The sequence below is a fragment of the Prinia subflava genome, chromosome 1 (genome assembly GCF_021018805.1).
Source record: "Prinia subflava isolate CZ2003 ecotype Zambia chromosome 1, Cam_Psub_1.2, whole genome shotgun sequence".
Lineage (NCBI taxonomy): Eukaryota > Metazoa > Chordata > Aves > Passeriformes > Cisticolidae > Prinia > Prinia subflava.
Genome location: NC_086247.1, coordinates 148,852,258 through 148,873,609, shown reverse-complemented (window position 1 = coordinate 148,873,609; position 21,352 = coordinate 148,852,258). Strand labels below are relative to the sequence as shown.

Below are 21,352 nucleotides of genomic sequence, written 5' to 3'. Positions count from 1 at the left end.
TTGCATGGAAAGACAAAAAAAAATCTGACATATTGTCAGCCTGACCTTTAAAAACTTAAATTTCAAATTAAAAAAAAAAAAAAACAAAAACAAAAAACCAAAAAAACAACCAAGTTAAAAACTGCAGCAATTCTTACATGGATGTTTAAGCTCTTGGATGTTAGAGTCAGTGAGAGCATAACTCTCATTCCTGAGTGGTGAAGACAATTCATATTCCCCTTGTTTGCTTCAAAGCTTGAGTATCCCTAAAATCTGCAGGTGGTTCAGTACAGCACTGTATAAAATATATGGTTAAAAATCACAGCTTGTCCCTCTCCTGGAAGCCAAATGTAACCTGTAGCCTCTTCTCCTTCCTTCCACTGTCATCCTTGTGCAGGACCCTGCCTGCCATGCTTGGTGAAATGAATGAATTTCCCTTTTTCCTTCTCGTTTTCCTTCTCCTCTTCCCCACTTCAGTGATGAAAATGAGCGATTCACACTGTCAGGCCACGCTTCTTAAATCTGCCCCCAGACCTGTGGATATTTCTTGGCATGGCATTTGTAAATCAAGATATATTCCATTTCTTATTCAAGTTAGGAGAGGGCTGGGTCCTGACCTGTTTCTTCTCTTTGTTTTGTAAAACAACAAATAAACTTCACACCTGAGCTTTATTTCCCTGTCATCCGACCAGCATCTGACCAGCTTCTTTGATAAAAGCAGAGGAAGGAGACTATAATCTCAATTCTTTGTGCAGCTGCCACCATGTAAAGATACAGTGTGGAGGATCAGTGGATTCAGGTATTATCACACTTTAACCACAAATATATGCAATTTTATTAGTTAAATTTCCTGTAAGACAGCTCTAACCACAGTCCTGAGCTGTGGGGGTCCCTTGGGGTGTTCTCCAGTCCCTGGGCTCCTCAGAGACTGGGGAGATAATTCCAGATCCTGTTGTTGGCTCACGGGCTTTCCAACCAATTTTTCCTTGTCTTTTGGTTACACCCCTTATCCTTAGGGACAAGGATGGGCAGGGAATGCCTGGATGATGATGACTCATTTCAAACCACACTGTCACATTTGCTGTTGGCTTTTACAATCTTATTCAGGTAACTTTTGGAGGCTTTTTTGTGCTTCTTGATGACCAACAGGTTGTTTCCATGCTTTGGCTATTTCTTTGGGGACACCAAAGCTACCAATTAAAGTTCACGGGCTGGTGTTAATAATGTGATGTTAATAACACCTAACTCATCCTAACTCCAGCAGCAATGGATTCATCCATGGTCATTAACAGCTTTTCAGCTCTTTTCTCTCAGGTTGACTCCTGTGCTGCCACGGAGCTTCTGTGCTTCCTCAGTGCTTGCAACTGGCCATTTGACAACTTGTCAATTGACTGCTCAAGCACTTACAGAAAGTGATCTCTGCACAGGTTTAAATTATTTATGATGGCAAAGTAGCTGAAAATTAGTGCCCCTTACCAGGCCAAAGAAAATGTGACTTAACGCTTCACTAATTGCTAAGAAGCCTTGTGCTGGAAGGAGTCATTAACGAGACAATTCAATATTAGGCAATCACAGAATTTTTATGTGTTCACAGTCTGCTGGTGGATTATGATGTTTGTTCAGTCCCACCATGGACTGGAGAGTCACCAATCTTTGGAAGTTTAGCAGTTGTCCATCAGCAGGGGCAGTGAGAAGAGTAGGTGCAATGCATGCAAAGAGTTGAATTTATCTCGTCTCACTTGAGACATCTCAGGTCATCAGCTGTAGTCAACTGGCATTTCTTTCCTGAAATAAATGTGAAAAAGGGTCTCAGCAGGCAGCGTGGGAGCTTGTGGAGGTGCAGCTGTGTAACTCCAAGGTGTCTGCACTGAGGTGGAATGAATCCCACCTCAGAGGGCCTTTCTGGATGAATGCTAACTGGCTTTATGAAGTGAATTATTTTGGGAATCTCCACACTGTTTGCTACCTTCATTCTCCAGCACTGAGAACAGTAAACTCTAAATCCCAGTTTGAAGAGTGGGGATTTATCTCACACTAGTGAGAAAAATCTGTTGCTTTTTTTTTTTTTTTTGTACTCTTCACACACTTTTGTTAATCTCTGTGTTTAGTCATCATTAGCTGCTCTGAAGTCACTGATTTGTTGATTGCAAGGAGAGTGTAGGGTCTGCCTCCCTTGGCAATCTCAGTGGAGCTGCACAGGGGGGTGGTAATCAGACCCAGAAGTTCCTTGTAGCCTGCAATAGAGGAGTAACTAAATGGGCTGAAGAAGGGGTAACGTGTGCTCTCCTTAGAGAAAGGCATTTTGGGGGTTGCCTTTTACTTTTCAAATAAAAGACAGGCAGAGAGAGCTGGGGTTGTTCAGCCTGGAGAAGGAAAGGCTCCAGGGAGACCTCAGAGCCCCTTCCAGTGCCTAAAGGGGCTCCAGGACAGCTGGAGAGGGACTTTGGACAAGGGCATGGAGTGACAGGACAATGGATTTAAACTGAAAAAGGGGAGATTTACACTGGATAAGAGGGAGAAATCCTTTCCTATGAGGGGGTTGAGGCCCTGGCAGAGGGTGCCCAGAGAAGCTGTGGCTGCTCCATCCCTGGAAGTGCCAAAGGCCAGGTTGCATGGGGCTTGGAGCAGCCTGGGATAGTGGAAGGTGTTGCTGCCATGGCAGGGAAATTGGAACCGGATGATCTTAAGGATCCCTTCCAACCCAAACCATTCAAATATTCCATGAATGAAATATTTTCTTTCTTTTTTATTGTGGCAGTTTTATACAGAGGGAAGACAAGAAGCAAGAGGCATAAATTAAAACAAGGGGCATCCAAAGGGGTTGAGACAGTCAAGTTTTGGAACAGGTCATTCAAAGAGGTTGTGCCAACTCTGTTCTTGGAGATTTGTCTGGGTAAAGCCCTGACCTCATGACTTACCCATTTTGAGAAACCTCCTAAGTCCTCTTTCAGCCCAAATTATTCTCTGATTAAAAAGTTACACATGTTAATATACAAGTGTGATTTTAATATGTATCTTAAGAGCCATTAAGAAGATGTCAGTTTGGTTTGATTAAATCATCTGCCTCAAAACACAGAAATGTTTTTTGGGGAAAGAGTAGAATTATTCTACAGAAACTTTGATCTGCTATTACTTAACATATTTTTTTATTTAGTTCTAAAAATATTTGACTTCTCTTGAAATTCAGGTGTAGAAAGAAACAACACAGCCCAAGTGAAGCATAGTAACAATCTTCCAAGCTCAAGAAACAAACAAACAAAAAGAAATATGGTCCTGGCCACTCTGATCATACTTTAGTAATGCTGAACACAGGAATAGTCAACATTTTTCACCTCTTTTTATAACAGATGACAAAGCCATAAAAGCAAATCATTGAGAACAATTTTATTCATTAACTGGGATTGAATTGGGGTGATTGTTATGGCAATAAAAGAAGAAAAAAATATCTTTCACAGTAACCTTGTTTCCCAGTCTATTCACAATGAGTATTCCTAAAGACGAAAGCACATTTGGAAGAAGGCATCTTTACTTTGGAAAGATATCCAGCTACACATTTTGGTATTTGAGAAATAATGCAAAGAAAGTATCTTTGAAAGTTGATAAAACAATTCATAAATGCTTTGTTGTTTGTTTCTTCATAGTTTTTGATTAAAATAATTATTCTTTGATCATGGTGATTTCATTATCGGTGTTTGGTCTTCAGGAATTCCAAGGATAAGAAAAAATTTAATTTTCAAGACATATTAAATATCCCACTTTTTTGTAGGTATTTCAAGTCTTGAGAAAAGGCCAAAATGGTACTTTGTTTCTTCTGGGACATAAAGGGGAAAAATGATTTTATATTAAGGTTTCTTTCTTCTTTAGATCAAATTGCTCCATTGATAGCTGGTCACATGAAAACCAAATACGTCTCAACTGTCTTTTGTGTGCTACCCTCCCTGAGACTATAAGTAACAAATTATTTGGGGGATATTTTTGAAGACGCTTGAATGAATCAGGGACATTTTTTCCCCAATTACTCAATTTCTAATAACTGTTAGATTTTATTCAGCATTAGGCTGATTAGCTCAGAATTTTCCATGGATGAAAAGTGTAGTTTTAGCTTTTTGCTCCATGGCTTGCAGCTGCTCTCATGGAAATTTTGCTGCTGACATGTGAGACAACAAGCTCAAGGGTTGATTTCCTTCCCTTAATGTTTGAAAAATTAATTTTTTTCCATAATTGTTTGAAGCAATTCATAAAACCACTAGGAAAGATATTCCTGCCTGCTCTCCAGCTCTGGCAAAGGACTCCAGGCTCTGTGTGACCTCGTCCTTCCTTCTAATTCCTCATTTCTGGCTTCAGCCAGCAACCTCTTGTTTTCCTAGAATCTCTTTTGCCCTGGAATAGTCTTGAGGGAAAATGGTGTGAGAATCAAAGTTTCTTTTCTGGAAGGTTACAAGATGTTTTCTTGGAAGGGAAGACATAAAACTGCAAAGAAATCTGCAACAAACACAGAATTTTAATGGTGAACTTTTGAGATCAGGTAAACTTTTATGGAAATGGAGGGATGCATATGTTTGGAAAATTTGGCACAAAGCCTAATAAAGTAATTATTGTATTCCCTCCGTGCATTGCAGAGAAATTGCATCTTTTCATGCATCATTCACAGCTCCCATTACTGATACCACAACATCTAAATTACTCTGAACAACAACAAAACAAACACCACTTAGTCCAGATGAAGATTAGAAATCTTGCAAGTGGATGTTGTAGTTTTTGTATTTGCTGTAACACTACACACAGCTTCCAGACTGTTAACCTGATACTGGAAAGTATAAAATAATGAGTATTCTTGCCTGACTGTCCTATTTCTCTTCCAGAAATGATGCTAATTTGTGCTGGGAGCAAGGGTTACTTCTCATATTCATAATTTTGTGTGCTGCTTTAATGGGAGAGGCAGGCAGACTGCAAAAATGGAGCAATTTCACTGCAGTTAGTTTGTCACTGGCCTCCAGCTGTTGTTCTCACAGCAATGGTTTCCTACAGCTCAGCAATGTGAGGTCAACTGAAATCATGTTGTATCTGGGGAGAAATGAAAAGGCATCGTATGGCAGGGGAGGATACAGGCAGTCAGCACACACACACAAATAAAATTGTTTACAAAGTAAAGCCTCTTGATTCAGGCTGTGTTTTCCTGGGGTGTTCCATGTAGTGTCTGGAAAGGAAAGGTGGAAGAATATGTTGTCAGGCAGGAGGACTTAAATTTCAAGATTAAGCTCTCACTGCTGTTTTGGAGTCGAGTTTGAAGCACCCTTGAAGGGGTGGTGGCAGCTTCTGAATGAAAAAACCTGGCTGTGCCTTAAAGGTGATCTTCTTCTGTGCCTGCTCAGCACTGATCCAGCCCAGGGAGAGCCCTCGACCAGGTGGCATCACTGCACAGGGTACAGGTGGGGCTGCACTGGCTCAGGAGTTCCCTGACCCTTTACTGAATTAACAATGTCTCCCCAGAGGTCACAATCAAAGAAAATGTTTTAGAGAAATCTCCTTGCAGAGCTTGCACTCAGGTTGTGTTTATGGATGGATTCTATCCAAAACCTGGCCAGATTTCTTAGTCAAAAATGCAAAGTGTTTTTCTAGCCTATTCTCACTTTTCTTTTGTTCTGAGAGGAAGGCATAAAATATAAACTTTGTCAGATCAAGCATTTCTGTGCTCCATGTCAGCCAGTACTGACCCTGTGGGTCACACACGAAATCCTCTTGGATGCTGCTCGTTCCTGTGCTGGCTCCACCAGGATGGACTTTCCATCTGAATATTCCCATCTGCATGACTTAATTCAGTACTTGATCCCCCTGTTGCTGACAGCTTCCACAGATTTGATGTTGCAGTTTGATGGGTTTTACTTTCCCATTTCCAAATATTGGACTGAACCAGAAAGGTAGTTGTTGGTTTTTTTTGGTAGGGTTTTTTTTTGGTTTTTTGTTTGGTTAGTTGGTTTTCTTTGGTTTTTTTTTTTTTTTTTTTGGTTTTTTTTTTGTTTTGTTTTGTTTTGTTTTGTTTTGTTTGTTTGTTTTGTTTTGTTTTGTTTTGTTTTGTTTTGTTTTGTTTTGTTTTGTTTTGTTCTGAGCAGCTCAGGAGCATTCAGGATAATGTGTATCTTAAATGAGGTGCTCCAAATACACTCTTAAGCTTATAGAGGTTTGCTCGTATCCTATCTGTGCATATAATTAGAAAAAATACTGAGTGGACTGAACTCTGAAAAAGGTATTGATCACATATTTTCTTCTTTTTTTTTTCTTCTTTGTAGAATCTGATGGCTTAGAAAGTTGATGTTCTTAGCCATGCATGGGCAAACAGTTGTTTCATTTCCATAACTTACCTGTTTTAACTTCCTTTCTACTTGTTTCTATTGTTTGGACAGAGTTAGTGACAGGAAGAGAAGCATGAAAAATGGCTGAATTCTTGCTACTTGGTACCAACAACTTCCGTAGGTTCACTCAGGAATCCTTGGCAGCCATCAAAAAGAGAATTGCTGCCAAAAAGGATCATCAAAGAAATGCCACAGAGCAGAAACCTGAGGAGAAACCACGCCCTCAGCTTGACCTGAAAGCTTTCCAGAAGTTACCAGCTCTCTATGGAAATCCTCCTCCAGAGCTCATTGGGGAACCACTGGAGGATCTCGACCCATACTACAAAGATCATAAGGTTAGACCCAACCAAGATACTTGGGTTTTCTTTTGAATTAATTTAATTTAATTTAATTTATTATATTGCCAAAAGTTTCTGTGGACAATCTATCAAAGAGTTTTGCCCACATCCCTTTGTACAAACTCTCATTCCTTTCTAGGTTAAGCAATGCAGGCAGTTGGCACAGCTGAGTGATGTGCTGCAACATTTTTTTTAAAAAGCTTAACTTTTGAGAATGAAATAATATGAAATCGATTAACATTTGAATCAGAATAGAAGCAGAAAAATAAACTGGATAAAGGCAGAAAAGGGAAGGTTGAGAAAGAAATTATAATAATTCGAAGCTATTGTAATTTTGTACATTTTCGTAAATTCCATCGTTTTGAACAATGTGTTTCACTCCATCTCAATGCTTTTGTTCCACTTACTTACACATAAAATAAATTATACTTAAGCAAAAAATTATTTCAAAACAATTGTTGAGGAATCCTTACAACTTCCTGACTCAAGCTCCATATTCCAGGAGGTGTGACATATTGAAAAATATGATTTTCATTAACAAACAGAGAAATGGAAACGAATCCATTGGGAATTATGCTTTTTACTTGAGAGTAGGTTAAGCATTGAACTAATTTCTACAGTCTAAGAGCTAGGGGATCAACAACAGCAAATAATGAATAAGGCTGCAGTTCTTCCTTGCACCTCTTTTCTATCTTGATTCAATGAGGGGTTCATTCTATTTTAAGAGAATAATCACAAGCAAGATTAGTTCTGTGCATGGCTTTTTGCAAATCACAAGGTTGAAAAAAGAAGTTTGTGCTAAGGAATATTTTGCAGCCTGAGAGTTAAAGTTTCTGATGGAAGAAATTTATACAGCCTTTCCAGTTAACCAGGCTAAAATGAAATTCAAGCTCTTGCTCATGACTGACACAACAGGATATAGCACAAAAATATGTTCTGTGTTCAACATCCTGACAAATTCTTGTTTATTTTTTAAAAGGTTTTCATAGTGCTAAACAAGCAGAAAACAATCTACAGATTTACTGCTACACGTGCCCTGTGGATCTTCAGTCCCTTCCATCCAATACGAAGAAGAGCAATTAAAATTTTAGTACATTCATATCCTTTTATTTGCTTTACTCATTCTTTTTGAATTTAAAACCTTACACAATCCTGCTTTTGTATTTTAGAGCATCGAGTTAATCTGGTCTTTTCCCACTACAGACAGATTCTAATTATGAATCACCTCAGTGTTTTAGTGCTCTTGTGATATTTAGATATAAATTTTGTGAGTGTTTGGCTTATTTAGCCTGATTTTCTACAGATTTTTGTTTTGAGATCTGATATTGATTTTCTGATGGGTCATAAATAAGTGTCTCCTTCTGAAACCTTTCCCAGTGAGAAGACCGATAAGATCTCTATCCTCTTTTCCATCTTCTGCTTACCCAAATGTGGGAATTAAATTCCATCCACGAGCCAAAGCTGATCAACCATGGGCCAGTTTTGAGAGAAAAGGTTGAGATGGGCATGCACACACAGGAAAACACAAAGAAAAACCCATGTAAACTTAGTTTCTTTGGGAAATGGAATTCAAAAACTGTACATAGGGTATGTGAAAGTAGGTATTTCCAGGAAGGCTGTTGCAGGGAATGCCTTGGGAATATAAATGTAATAAAGGTCTCATCTCACCTATAGATCAAATTTAGGGGGTGGGAATCACAAAAATATCACTGTTTAGCACAGGTGAAGGACACTTGAGCTATTGCTTGGGGCTGGATCAGACCCAGAGTGGAGTCTGTGATGTCCCTGTGTGGATTTCAGATTTCCAGCCATCTCCTGGCTCTGTGGTGTGAGATACCTTCAGTGACCCGAAGCTGTCACTGCAGCAGTGTGCAGACATCCCTGGAAGAGCCAGGCCTCTCCTCTGGGGCTTTCTCTGGGCAGAAGCTGGCTGACATTGGCATTTCCACATGACTGGCCCAGCTCCTTCTGACAGCTGGACCATGTCTAGAGCTGAAGCCAGCAGCTTTTTTTTTTTTTTTTTTTTTTGTGGGGATACAGAGGATGGATAATGGAAAATATGGATGTCTTTCCCATCCTCTTCTACCCTATGTGTGGTATGACAAGGCATGAGATCCAGCTCAAGAGTCATGTCCTTGAGCTTAGGTGTCAACATATGAGATAGCTCCTGTTCCCTGGGCCAGCAGGTCCCAGATGGCACCTGGGAAACCCCTAGAGCAGGCTAAACATGGGCATCACAGTACAAAAAACCCCATTAATCCATTAGAGAGCATCCAAAGGAGGGCTGTGAAGATGGTGAATGGTCTGGAGGGGAAGCCATGGGAGGAGCAGCTGAGGGCACTTGGTCTGTTCAACTGGACGAGACTGAGCAGACCTCTCATTGTGTTATTCAAATTCCTTGTGAGGGGCAGTGGAGGGGCAGACCCTGATCTCTTTGCTCTGGTGACCAGTGACAGGGCTCGAGGAAACAGCTGGAGCTGAGCCAGGGGAAGTTTGGGTTGGATATCAGGACCAGGTTTTTCACCCAAGGGTGGTTGGGCAGTGAACAGGCTCCCCACGACATTGGTCACAGCACTAGCCTGACAGAGTCCAAGAAGCACTGAAACAATGCACTCAAGGACAAGATGTGACTTTTGGGATGTCCTGAGAAGGGCCAGGAGTTGGCCTTGATGATTCTGATCCCTTTAAACTCAGCATATCCTATAATTCCATGATCCAGAATGGTTTGAGACTCCTGCAATCACCCTGTCAGAATTTGTGCTGTCCTTTGGAAGAGAAGAGCTTTGCCAGGTCAGAGGCAGGTTAGAGCTCCACCTGTGTGATTTGGGCAAGTGTTTAATTTGAATGCTGCAAAGTGAAACTAAAATTGCATCCTTCCACCCAATCCTAGAGTGGTTGAGGGTCCTTTTTCCAGGCTTGCAATGCTTAGAGCAGCAGATCTGTTGTCAATACAGAAGTCATGAATAACAACAGTAGTGTGCTGTCATCTAACATTCAAAATCAGTGAATACCTGTGCATGCTGTCCTTACACGTACTTTAAACAAAAAGCCAGCTAATATGGCAGTGCAATATTTAGTTACATTTTTGAATCCATGTCGTATTCTTTGCCTTCACTCCCATGACTTACGTGGTTCACCTGGCTTATCATGTGCACCATTATTACTAATTGTGTATTCATGGCTCTGACTGAGTCAGCTAAGTCTTCATCATCTTCATGGAACACATATATTGAGTAAGTATCTGTGGGTATGTATATTTTTAATTTGTGTAGTTGTAGTGGGTTATTGAGACTTGCCACTTTCACTTGAGAAAGTTTGTGGGAGCTTTAAAAAGAAAGTTGCTTGTCTTAAGGGGGAGTTTAAATTTAGATTTTTTTTGAGGAAGCAGTTTTGTCTTTAACCCAAATATATACAATATATACAAAATATATATTAAAATATATACAAAATATTTATAAATATATACAATATATACAATAATTAGTATACCAATATATACAAAATTTTGATATTCTAGGAGAGAGTAAGTGCAATATATATATTGCACTTATATATATATAAATGTAATTATACAAAAAAAATTGATATTATAGGAGAAAGTAAGTGCAGATTGTGTTCCAGATTATGTTGAACTGGCTTCATGTCTGTTCTGCTGCTCCAGTTTTATCACTTTCTGAAGTTACTCAGTAATTATTTGCTCTCTATCAAGATGTATTTCCTGTTGTTACTGATGCAGACTGAGCACAAGGGAGTTGCTGTCTTTCAAAATTGTGGCTAATTACATTGAAACGTTGGGTTTTGCTCTAATAAAGTGTTCTGTCAGAGGAACTTGGCCTGCAGAGTGCTGTTAGAATGTAAAGCTTTTATATTCAGTGCTGCTGACACCTGCAATGTTAAATCACAATAAATCCATGATTTGTAGTCAGTCTTGAAATGTATAATGCCATGGGCTTGTTGGTTTTGGTGGGTTTTTGAGAGACTATTTCAGGTGTCACTTTTTCACTTTGGCAAAAACATTAGAATGTGAATATTGGTAATTCTAACACCTAACACAAAGGAGAAGATTCCCAAATACTTAGTATTAAAAGCAGTTTTAAAATTATTTTTTGCTACATCATGTTAAATGACACAGAAACAGCTTGGAATGACAAACTCTCATGCAAGCAGGAACAAAACTCTGCATGGTATTAACTATACACCTCCAGAAGATGCTGAGGTGCTTCTCTACCTATGAGAGAGTTAAAGGTTGGAGCAGAGTTGTATCTGCTGCTGGCATCAACTACCATTCAAATGCACTTCAAGAATAATTTCAGAATGCTTCTTTCCAAGTAAAGAGGGAAGCACTACATCCATATAATTTCTTAGTGCATTTGCTGACTACCAAATGAAAGCCTTTTGAATTCTGTAGGGATATCACTGCCTTCTTGAAATTATAAGTGCACTCAGTTAAGTCCAGAAGAGCTTTTACTGATAATTTTCCATTAATAAGAATAATTGTCATCTTAAATTGAAAACTCTCTTCTGTTGTATTCCTCTAAGTGTTTTAAATGTTCTGCATAGAAATGGTTGCTGTGTGCCCAAAGGAAATAACACAGCACATCACACTTGGGCACTTGAAACTGGAGGAAGATGCAAATTTGGATCTTTATTTTAGCTAGTAACTGGGAGTTTGGTGTTTCTGAAATTGTGGGGACTCACATGAAAGAATTTGGAAAAAATTGTTGAATGCCAAAAAGTGTCTCATGGGTTGAACATTAATAGCAATGTCCAGGTTGCAGTCAGCTACTGTCTCCAGCTCCATGTGAACCAGACACTGCTGGAGTGCACTGAAATCCTGTGACATAAAGGGGAAAAAAAAATGACAGAAATCCCTTAGTTCTCTCCAGCATTGTCTCAGTTTGCTGGCCCAGACATTAAATACTCTGACCATGCCTCTTCCATTGAGTGCTAACATTGTCCTTTGCCTTTGGCTCTTTTCTCCCCTCCTTAGATATACTTTCACTGGCATTTACACTTTTGAATCACTGATAAAAATACTGGCAACAGGGTTCTGCCTAAAAGAGTTCACTTTCCTTCGGGATCCCTGGAACTGGTTGGATTTCACCGTTATCGTCATGGCGTAAGTGGGAGCAAACAAAATATGGATTACCTGCCTCAGCCCTCTGGAAATTCACCTTGCTGTCATGCAAAAGGCTGCCTGTGGTTTAAAAACCAGCCCATGGCTCCTAACTGCACCTGAAACTGTCCAGAACATTGACTTTTCCCCTTGTTTAGCACTCACTGTATTACAGTAATGTTTTAGTCCTTCAAGAAGGGAGTAGAGCTGAGCAGAGGAAGATTTTCCCAGTGGTGGGTGTATGTGAATGGATGTGTTTAGGCTGGTGAAATGTAAGAGCTGGGCATAAATACAGACTTGCTGATCCCATGAATGAAAGTATAATTTTGCAGTTAGGGTGATGGGTATAGACACCAGGATAGTGGGTTAAATGACAGCTCGATCTCCAAAAATCATGGTTAAAGCCTAATTTTCTGGGAATTAGCAAGCTTCTATGTACTGGTTAAATGCAGAAGGGAGATCAAACCAGCTCAGCCAGCATTTGTAAATTCATAATTTTGAGTGGTACCTTTGTATTTTAAATGAATGATGTTTAAAGGTGTTCACACAAAAGTAACTGTGCACAAGCCAGGAGCCACCTCACAGGACACCTCCAATAATGAAGAAATGCATTTCCATTTTCTAAGTCTCCAGACAAATCCTTGATATGTAGTTTTTTGAATACTTAAAATTCACTTGGAAAGATTGACATCCAAGAATGACCACTGTAAATAACTGCCCTGGTAACTCTGTTCAACCACTTGGTATTTCACATCTGGTCTTTACAGGTATGTGGGAGCACTTAATCAGAAATTGGGGAATGTGTCAGTCCTCCGGACTTTCAGGGTTCTCAGGGCTTTAAAAACCATTTCAGTAGTCCCAGGTAAGAAATGTTACTTGCTGAGTATTTTCTCCTACTTACAACTCATTTTTTGCTTCATTCAAAATGTTGGCTTTCACCTTTATTTTTTTTCCTGTATCTTTCACAAGCTGCAGACACAGCTGAATTTGTGTACACAAAAAGTGTCTCAGTTCATCTGTCCCAGTCAGAATGAATCAAGTGTTGGAAAAAATATTGAATATAGTTTATTTTCATTATGCTTTAAAGATGCTGTTCACAGTTCATAATTCTTTTGGCTGATATCTGTGTTATGGTTCCACAGAAATAATTCTGGATATTGCAGGGACTTTACCACTTATGATCTTACATCATTAGTCTATGCCAGGAGAGGTTCAGATTGGATATTAGCTTCACAAATTACCAGTGTTGGAAGTATAATTTGAATTATGCATATTACTTTTCATGGATAAAGAAAACTAGACTATCTCTGGTTTGTCATTTTTGAGTGAATATTTTTCAGGGATTAAAGGAATATCTAAAAATTGTAGGGTCAGCAAAAGGAGGAAAAAATATTTCTCTTATATTAGTCACTCTCATCCTAAGTATACTTGTATTGCAAATATATTTGCCACATATTATCCTGTAATCCTTATACTTTGGCTTTTATACGTTGTTTTAACGCTAATCAAGTATGATATTTGAATCTTAGTATTTCATTCTGGTTTTTCCTTTTTACCTTGTCTTTTTAGGGCTCAAGATCATTGTAGGGGCACTTATCCAGTCTGTTAAGAAACTTGCTGATGTGATGATCCTGACTGTTTTCTGCCTGAGTATTTTTGCCCTCATAGGCCTCCAGATTTTTAAGGGCAATCTCAGGCGAAAGTGTATCAGGAACACTACAGAGTTTTGTAATAAAACATGGAACAGTTATGAAGAGTTTGCTAATGATTCAGGTATATTTTTTCTCCTTGATTCTTCTTTAGATGATGCTATAGACACCTATGCACACGTGTGTAACCACTGCTGTGAATTATGTTGATGTTTTGACTGATATTTCGATGAGTAACTATGTGATAATGGCTTTCTGATTGCCAGAGCAGCTCACAGGCATCCAGGAATGCACTCCTTCCCTTCATTATAAGAAAAAGCACTCCCAAATTTTCCAGTAACATCCAGATCTGTTTCCCTGAATGATATGACAATAACTGAAACATGCATTAGCTCGTTCTCTGTTGTAATTCCCCAAAGTTCACCTTTTACTACAGGCTGAAGAGCCCCTGCATCTTCATTTTCCTGCTCAGTGAGAACTGCTCCTCAGCTTAAAACAGAGGAATTTGTTGAAAAGACAAATTACTTACATCTTGACATCAAATATATTTTATTTTATGTCTTATGTAAGATATATACAATACATAAGTTTCATGTTTACACCTTGGCTGAGGCTGGAGATGGAACCATGGAGCAGAGATCTGAAAATGCATCAAAGAATTCTCAAAGGAACAACTGTAAGCAACTGTAATTCAGAATAGCAAAGCAAAGCCTTGTGCTAAAGGAGAAGCCTCAATATATGTGAAAAAAACAGATTTAAAATAATCCAAGTCTGTGCCAGAAATATGAAGAAAATCTCTCCCAGTGAGTTCAGACATAGCAGCAGTTGCATAGGAAGAGAAGAATTTTCACAGGGCAACTCAAAACAGATGAAAAGTCACCCAGAATTGCTGTTCGTCCACACTCTGTGTGGGAGATTTGTTCAGACAGGATTTCTACAATAATTTCAAAGTCCAGGGGAAGAAAGTGTAGAAAAGATTTTTGAAGAAAACCTTTTTTTCTTTTTCCTACCTAAAGACCACACATAAAAGGCAAACAATTTACATGTACAGAATGCTATAAAAATCATAATTGAAAGCAAACTTGAAAAGGAACCAGTCAGTGACTAGAACACTGTAGCAGAGACCATGGATGTGGAACAGTTGGGCCAAAAATGCTGATATTCTGTGCTGAAGAACAAAAAATAAAAGGATTTTGGTATATGCAGAACATTGAAGCTGTATAAAGGCAATGGTGTGGAGAAAACAGAGCTCAAGAAGTATAAAATCTGTCTTGCTTCACAACCTTTGTGTTGTTCAAATCCTATGCCATAAGGAAAATGTCCAGACATTTAATGCAAGGAAGATGATTTTCTTATAGGATTTAGGATGTACAGCCCTATAAGCCCAGTTTTCTATAAAACTATTTTTTTTTGACTGCTTCCATCCTGATTTTGTGGGAAGTTCCCATCTCCCACATGGAGAATTATATGTTACTATGAATCTCTGAAGTTCAGTCACTGAATCCTCTTAAAAAACCCTTTTTTTTTCAGTTTGCAGAAGTGGAGCTGAGCAAAATTTCAGTGGGAAATAGCCCAGACAGGGATTAATTCCTTTCTGAGGTATTTATATGGTATGGCAGAGCTGATATCAAAGGTTCCTGGTGGCTCTGAATCGTGCTGATTTATCTGATGAGCACAGGAGAGGTTTGAGAAGCACCAGGGAGACACGAGACCTCCCTTACATCTGGGATAATAAATCCACATCCTAATGGAGATAATTAGCTATTAGCTGAAGCTTTTACTTTGATTCTGCTGATAACAGAGTAACTAATGCTACGAGAAATAGGAGAAGAGTTCAAAAAGGGCACAGCTCCAGCATCCTAATGGATAAATCTGCATTTCTCAGCTAAGCAGGGTTAGGAGCTGCTGTTTGGCTCAGCAGTGGATATTCACACAATCAAATACTCTTTCTTCCCCCTCACAGCCAGTCTTTTTTTTTTTTTTTAATTGCTCAGTGAAAACAGAACTAGTCTATTCTACTCCTAACAATGTTTGCACACATTCTTGGAGGGGGTAATTGCCATGGGCCAGAACTCTGCCAGTTTGTGCCAACACCTACCAAATATTGGATTGGTTGAACATTTAGATTAGATGTTAGGGAGAAATTCTTTATTCAGAGAGTGGGCAGGCCCTGGCACAGGGTGCCCAGAGAAGCTGTGGCTGCCCCTGGATCCCTGGAAGTGCCCAAGGCCAGGTTGGACAGGGCTTGGAGCACCCTGGGATAGTGGAAGGTGTCCCTGCCCATGGCAAGGGGTGGAATGAGATGAGTTTTACAGTCCCTTCCAACAGTCCCAACCCAAACCACTCTGGGATTCTGAGACTGTGTTTGAGCCTATGTCTTCCAATTCTTCATTTTCTTTATACAGACATAGCCAAAGTAATAATAGCTTTAAAAATTCTGTATTAAAGGACTGCCTTCAGTCTGAAACTTGTGCATACACCATATGCATGTTTATAAATGAGGCCAGGGCATCCTGCAATCTGGTGCAGTCATTGTGAGCATGGGAAACCTGTGCACTCACTCTTACAGGTCACTGGTTACTCATCACTACTCACACTAAAGGATAGAGGAATCAGGCTAGAAAGTGCTCTGGATTTAATTTCCCTCCCCCCACTTTTTTTTTTTTTAATAGGTGACTTTGCTAAGAAAAATGGTCCTTTGGATATTCTGCTGTGTGGTCCTAGTGCTGGGTGAGTGCACTTAAGATTATTTCTTCCTTGGAAGTTTTCTCTGCCCCAGTGCTCCTATGTTTGCTCAGTCATGTGAGACAAAAGCAGAAATTCCAAGCTTTCCTTGAATGCAGAAAGAGGAAAACAGAAAACAAAGTCTAGCAAACAGTCAGATAAGTCTTGTAGGGAATGAAGTATGAACTTGCAATTGGCTTATTAAGGTCTAATAAATCTTTTAGACTTTCCTGAAGTGTTGTCTTCCTCTTTCCCATGGATGTATGAGAGAACTGAAAACATGAAAGATCTGGGATATAGCACAGGACAGACACTCCTCTCTGTGAAGACTTATGAGTATTAAACTGGAAAAACAATATCTGAATTTTGGAGGGCAGGTTTGGGCAAGGAGGGAGATGTGGCTGCTTTGCAGTGAGGAGCAAGGGATGAGGACTGGTGGTGAGGGGGCTGTCCTGGGATGGTGGTCTACTCCAGCTTGTCTTCTTCCTTTGTTTCTGGATTGTGGCTGCTGCTTTTCCCATCTCTCCTTCCAGCCAACACTACCTGGAGCAGAAAATTGTTTTGCAATCTAATGAACTGCAGAGCTGAAACATAACCAGATCTCTTACATAAAGCTGAAGTTTTCCTTGAAACCTGCACATTTATAAGTGTTATTAAAATAACACTTTTTGTTATTACTTCTAGGGTCTGTCCTCCTGGCTATAAATGCTGTAAAATTGGGCCAAATCCTGATTATGATTTCACCAGTTTTGATACATTTGGCTGGGCTTTTCTTTCCTTATTCCGCCTGATGACCCAGGACTACTGGGAGCGTCTGTACCAACAGGTACCAGTTTTGTGCATGGTTCAGAACTGATCCTCATCAGCTGAAGCAGAAGATGTGTAGAGAGGACAAGAAACCTCAAATAAAAGCAACAGCTGCAAGTCATCGAGCCCACATATTTCTTTCTGCCTGTGACTCCTAGAAAAGGGATGCTGAAGTGCTTCCCAGCCCTTTCACCCTGCTCTCAGAAAAAAGTCCTAAAAGGGTTCTGTGCTATCCTTTAAAAATGTAAAAATGCCTCCTGGATTGTCTTTGTGGGATGTACAATCAATGATTCACATGTGAGGGTAGAGGAGGAGGCAGGAAGACAGGGAAGAATAGCAAAGAAATTTCTAATTCCATCTAAGCTTCCTGAAGCATTGTGTCTAGGAAGGACAGTGCTTTTCAAGTATTTCAGAGACTCATTGACAGCCTAGTTTGTATTTTTGTGGTAATGTTTGTCTCTGGGGTGTGTTGCTTGCAGACCCTCAGAGCTTCTGGGAAGGTGTATGTACTCTTCTTCATGATGGTCATCTTTCTGGGCTCATTTTATCTAGTCAACTTGATTCTGGCTGTAGTTACAATGGCATATGAGGACCAGAACAAGGCCACCATTGCTGAAACCGAGGCAAAGGAAAGGAAATTTCGGGAAGCCATGGAATTACTGCAGAAAGAGCAAGAGGTTCGTAAATTGTTCGCTTGCAAGTGTTTTTCTTGTTTTATTTTTGGTCACGTGGCATGGTTTAGGTTGGAAGGGACCTTAAAGATCATCTCATCCCAAGGTCCTGCCATGGCCAGGGACACTTTCCACTAGACCAGACTGCTCAGAGCCTCATTCACACATGAGAAAAAGCTCCTCACTCTCTGTATACAGCTGTGTACAAAAACCACTCATGGAAACAGGAGCAAGTGATAACTTATTGAAATTAGTGATTCCTGGAGCTGCAGAACAACTCCTTATTCAGCTGTGTATATTTCCTGTGAAACAATTACTTTTATTCTGGATTAAAAACATTAAAGTAACATTGGTGTTACTTTAAGAAAAACTGTATTTTTAAATCTGGAAAACATAAAATTCCATCAACCAGCAGCTTCTAAAAGAAAATGTAGTTGTTTTTTAATTCTTTTTTATTCTATTTTGTCATTTGGGCTGCTGAACAAAGAAACATACAGTAATTCTGCTGCATTAACATCTGAGCCAAAGCCTATTGTAGTTGAATGAAAAGTCTCTTGGTAACTTAAATAGCATAGAAGTTTCTGGAACAAGATACTCCTTTGTTTTTAAAATATCACCCTACATTCAGCATGGGAAGGAAAATCATCCACACCGTGAATATAGTTCCAAGAATCACCAATGAAAAGAAACAATTTTATTACAGTTTGAACATTTATTTTGGGGCAAGGGTATATTCTACTGCATTATTTTCAAACTGAGCATTTTTATTGTAAGCAAATTTGCCATATGGAGGAGCAGGAGCTATAATGTGATTATTTTGCCTCTGGCAGGCCCAGTACATGTGATCATATAACACACTGCAAATAGCAAATTGTTCAGTGCTCCATATGTTGGGAAAACTCCCTCATCTTTCTTTTAGCATTATCATATATTTGAAGACTTGTAATGAGTTTTGTGAAACACAAATTGTTAACAGGAAATAATAACATAGAGCACAGAAGTGCTTTCTTTCTGCTTTTCTTCAAAGCACCCAGAAAAATATCATGCATGTTTTTCTTTTAATTTCAGTTGCTAGGTATTAAAGAGATTGATATCCCATCACTTAGCTCCTTTGAAGCCTCTTCTCTGTCACCCAAAGAAATCAAAGAAAGGAGCAATAGGAAAAAGAGAAATAAGTCACTGGGGAGAGAAGATAATGATGATGAAGAGGAACTCCCCAAGTCACAACTCCCAGACAATCAACGAAAGTTGGTAATCTATTATTTGAATCTGAGATCCTTACAGCTTTTCTAACTTTAATTCAAAATTAATGGCTTGAAAGCATAAACAAAATGCCATTACAAATACGGGTCAATCTTAAATCTTTAAAAGAAACATATTTGGGGATAAAGAAGAATTAGATGTAGAAATTAATTTGAAAAGGAAGTACTATAAATGAAGGATGAAAGCAAAGTTAAAGTAGTTAAATAAATTTTGTATAACAATGAGAAATAAAAAAAGGTGAATGACTATCAGAACTTAGCTTTTATACCGTCATTCTCTGTGAAAAATTTCATACTTAAAATGTAAGTATAAAGCTTATCTCAAAACCAGCTGGTACAGCTCATAAAGTTTTATTATCTGCCATTGAGAATCTAAACATAATCCTTCCCAAAAAATCTAAATCAAATAAGAGTTTTGGTCTTGCAGCGGTTGACAGTAAACGTTACGAAGCTCTAACAATTTACAGCTCCCCCAGATTTTCTCTGTGATATTTTGCTGTTCCCTCTTTACGAAGCTCTAACAATTTATAGCTCCCCCAGATTTTCTCTGTGATATTTTGCTGTTCCCTCTGTTTTCCCTTCCCTGGGTTTCCAGTCTCTCCTGGGCCTCGGCCCCAGCGCCAGCCCGGCCCAGCGCCGGCCGAGCCACGGGAGCGTGTTCAGCTTCCCCATCCCCGCGGCGGAGGTCGGCTCCAGGGCGGATCCCGGTGGCCAGGACACCCCCAAACCCCGGTGCCGGTCCCTGTCGGCAGCACAGATGGGAAGGTGCCCCAGCTTCCAAAGCCAGCGGGGCCACAGCTCCCACCCCACCACCCCAAACTGCGCGCGGAGCGGCCACGGGGATGGCGCGGAAAACCACCGTGGGGTGGGCTTGGGGATGGGAGCAGGGAGCAGCAGGGTGCACAGCCAGGACCTGGTGTTCCCTGAAGGAGCCATGCTTCCACCAGTCATGGAAGACTCCAGAAAGGGGGATCTGGTAAGGAGAAACGTAATATTTTAAATATATGCTGTTATAAATGCCAATACAATAATCCAATTAAAATATCATTTTTAGTTTATTAAACAGGATCGAATTACAGAATTTCGGCAAAACCACCCACAGCAGAGATACTTGATTTTACCCAGGAAAATGTCAAGGGTGAACTGGGACACAGTATCTGGCCAACTGCTGTCCCCCCTGAGTTCACAAACTGGCCTTGTTCAGGGCTTAGTTTTTATACACTTTATTCCGCCTCTGGCAAAGATTTCCTCATAGTCCTTTTATTTCCAAGCTAGTCATTTGAATTCATAGTCATCTCTGGCTTAGCTGAAAAGAGTTTCCTCCTCTGCTGCAAAGTGTAAATTTTTAATTTCCCTTGAGTGAATAGACGCCCAGGTTTATGAATGGTAAAAGTTCATCTCCGGAGATGGTGATGATGATGGTCCTCTGATGGTGGTGTTCCAATGCTTGGATGAGGGTGTTTTGATGGCTGAAGATAATGATCTGATGACTCTGTCATCCAGGGAGGGGAAGACTGATAGCTTATCTTCATGTGTCCTCTCCTGATGCCAAGGAGAAGCCCAGGGTTTTCCCGTAAATCCTTTGTCTCCTTTCTAAACGTTAAATTCCAGGGTGCTGCCTGCTTCTTGTCTTAGCGAATTTTCAAGGCAGACTGAAACTTGTATTCTCGTATAACATATATACAGTGGTTTTCATAATTTTAATATGTCATAACCTGTAAGAACATGAATTAACATCCCATATTTTTCACATATGCTTTATACCACGGTTTGTCGATCTGTGGCGGTGTCACTGTAGGACACGAAATGAACCACACTGACTCCGTGAATTCTCAGAAGGCTAGGAAAAAAAAAGGGTTTATTCACAATGTGATTTCTTTATGTACTGTTTACAGAGACCAATATGATTGTATGAGCAAAGTTAACAACTCTTCAGCCACATTGTTTAAGCCAGAGGGCCATCAAGAAATCCCTCCTCTAAAAAGAATGAATAACATAGATACAGTTAGCAAAACATTTCTTCTTGTGTACAGCAAATCGCCTGGGAAAGAAATTTCACAACCCAAAACACCTCAGACATGAAATCAGGGCTGCAGTGGCGGGGTTGGGGTTTTTTGTTGTTTCAGGAGTTTTGCCTTAATGGCAAATAGTGATGTCAACTAAAGCATACTGATGTGGGAATTTTTCAGTTGTCTGTAGAAGCTGGTTTTTAATAGTCTGATACTTCCTGAAAATTAGATTTGGCCTTCCTGTTGTAAACCTTATGTTTCTGCTATTCATTAGTTGTACTAACATAGTTTGAAAGCTTCCTAGTGCTGAAATTACATGTCACCCAAGAGTCTTTTCATCCTAAATGCTGCCCGGGGGTGTAATTTTGAATAATACCTGTGATTTTTTTTTTAATTTTGTTTTGTTTTGTTTTGTTAATAGCCCCTTTAGCATCATGCAGCAGCTTT

The 21,352-nt window shown here is 39.7% G+C and overlaps 1 protein-coding gene across 1 annotated transcript in view; it reads left to right on the top strand.

Annotated features, from left to right (window-relative positions):
* Positions 1-4,392: 4,392 nt before the first annotated feature.
* Positions 4,393-21,352, top strand: part of LOC134560486 (sodium channel protein type 5 subunit alpha-like) — a 35,496-nt gene continuing 18,536 nt past the window's right edge. The window contains exons 1-11 of the mRNA XM_063416534.1: positions 4,393-6,664; positions 7,647-7,765; positions 9,796-9,900; positions 11,658-11,786; positions 12,551-12,645; positions 13,353-13,556; positions 16,105-16,162; positions 16,841-16,982; positions 17,443-17,640; positions 18,703-18,885; positions 19,492-19,872. Of these exons, the coding sequence (XP_063272604.1) occupies positions 6,410-6,664; positions 7,647-7,765; positions 9,796-9,900; positions 11,658-11,786; positions 12,551-12,645; positions 13,353-13,556; positions 16,105-16,162; positions 16,841-16,982; positions 17,443-17,640; positions 18,703-18,885; positions 19,492-19,872 (1,869 nt within the window). The 5' untranslated portion in view covers positions 4,393-6,409. The remainder of the gene's footprint in view (positions 6,665-7,646; positions 7,766-9,795; positions 9,901-11,657; positions 11,787-12,550; positions 12,646-13,352; positions 13,557-16,104; positions 16,163-16,840; positions 16,983-17,442; positions 17,641-18,702; positions 18,886-19,491; positions 19,873-21,352) is intronic.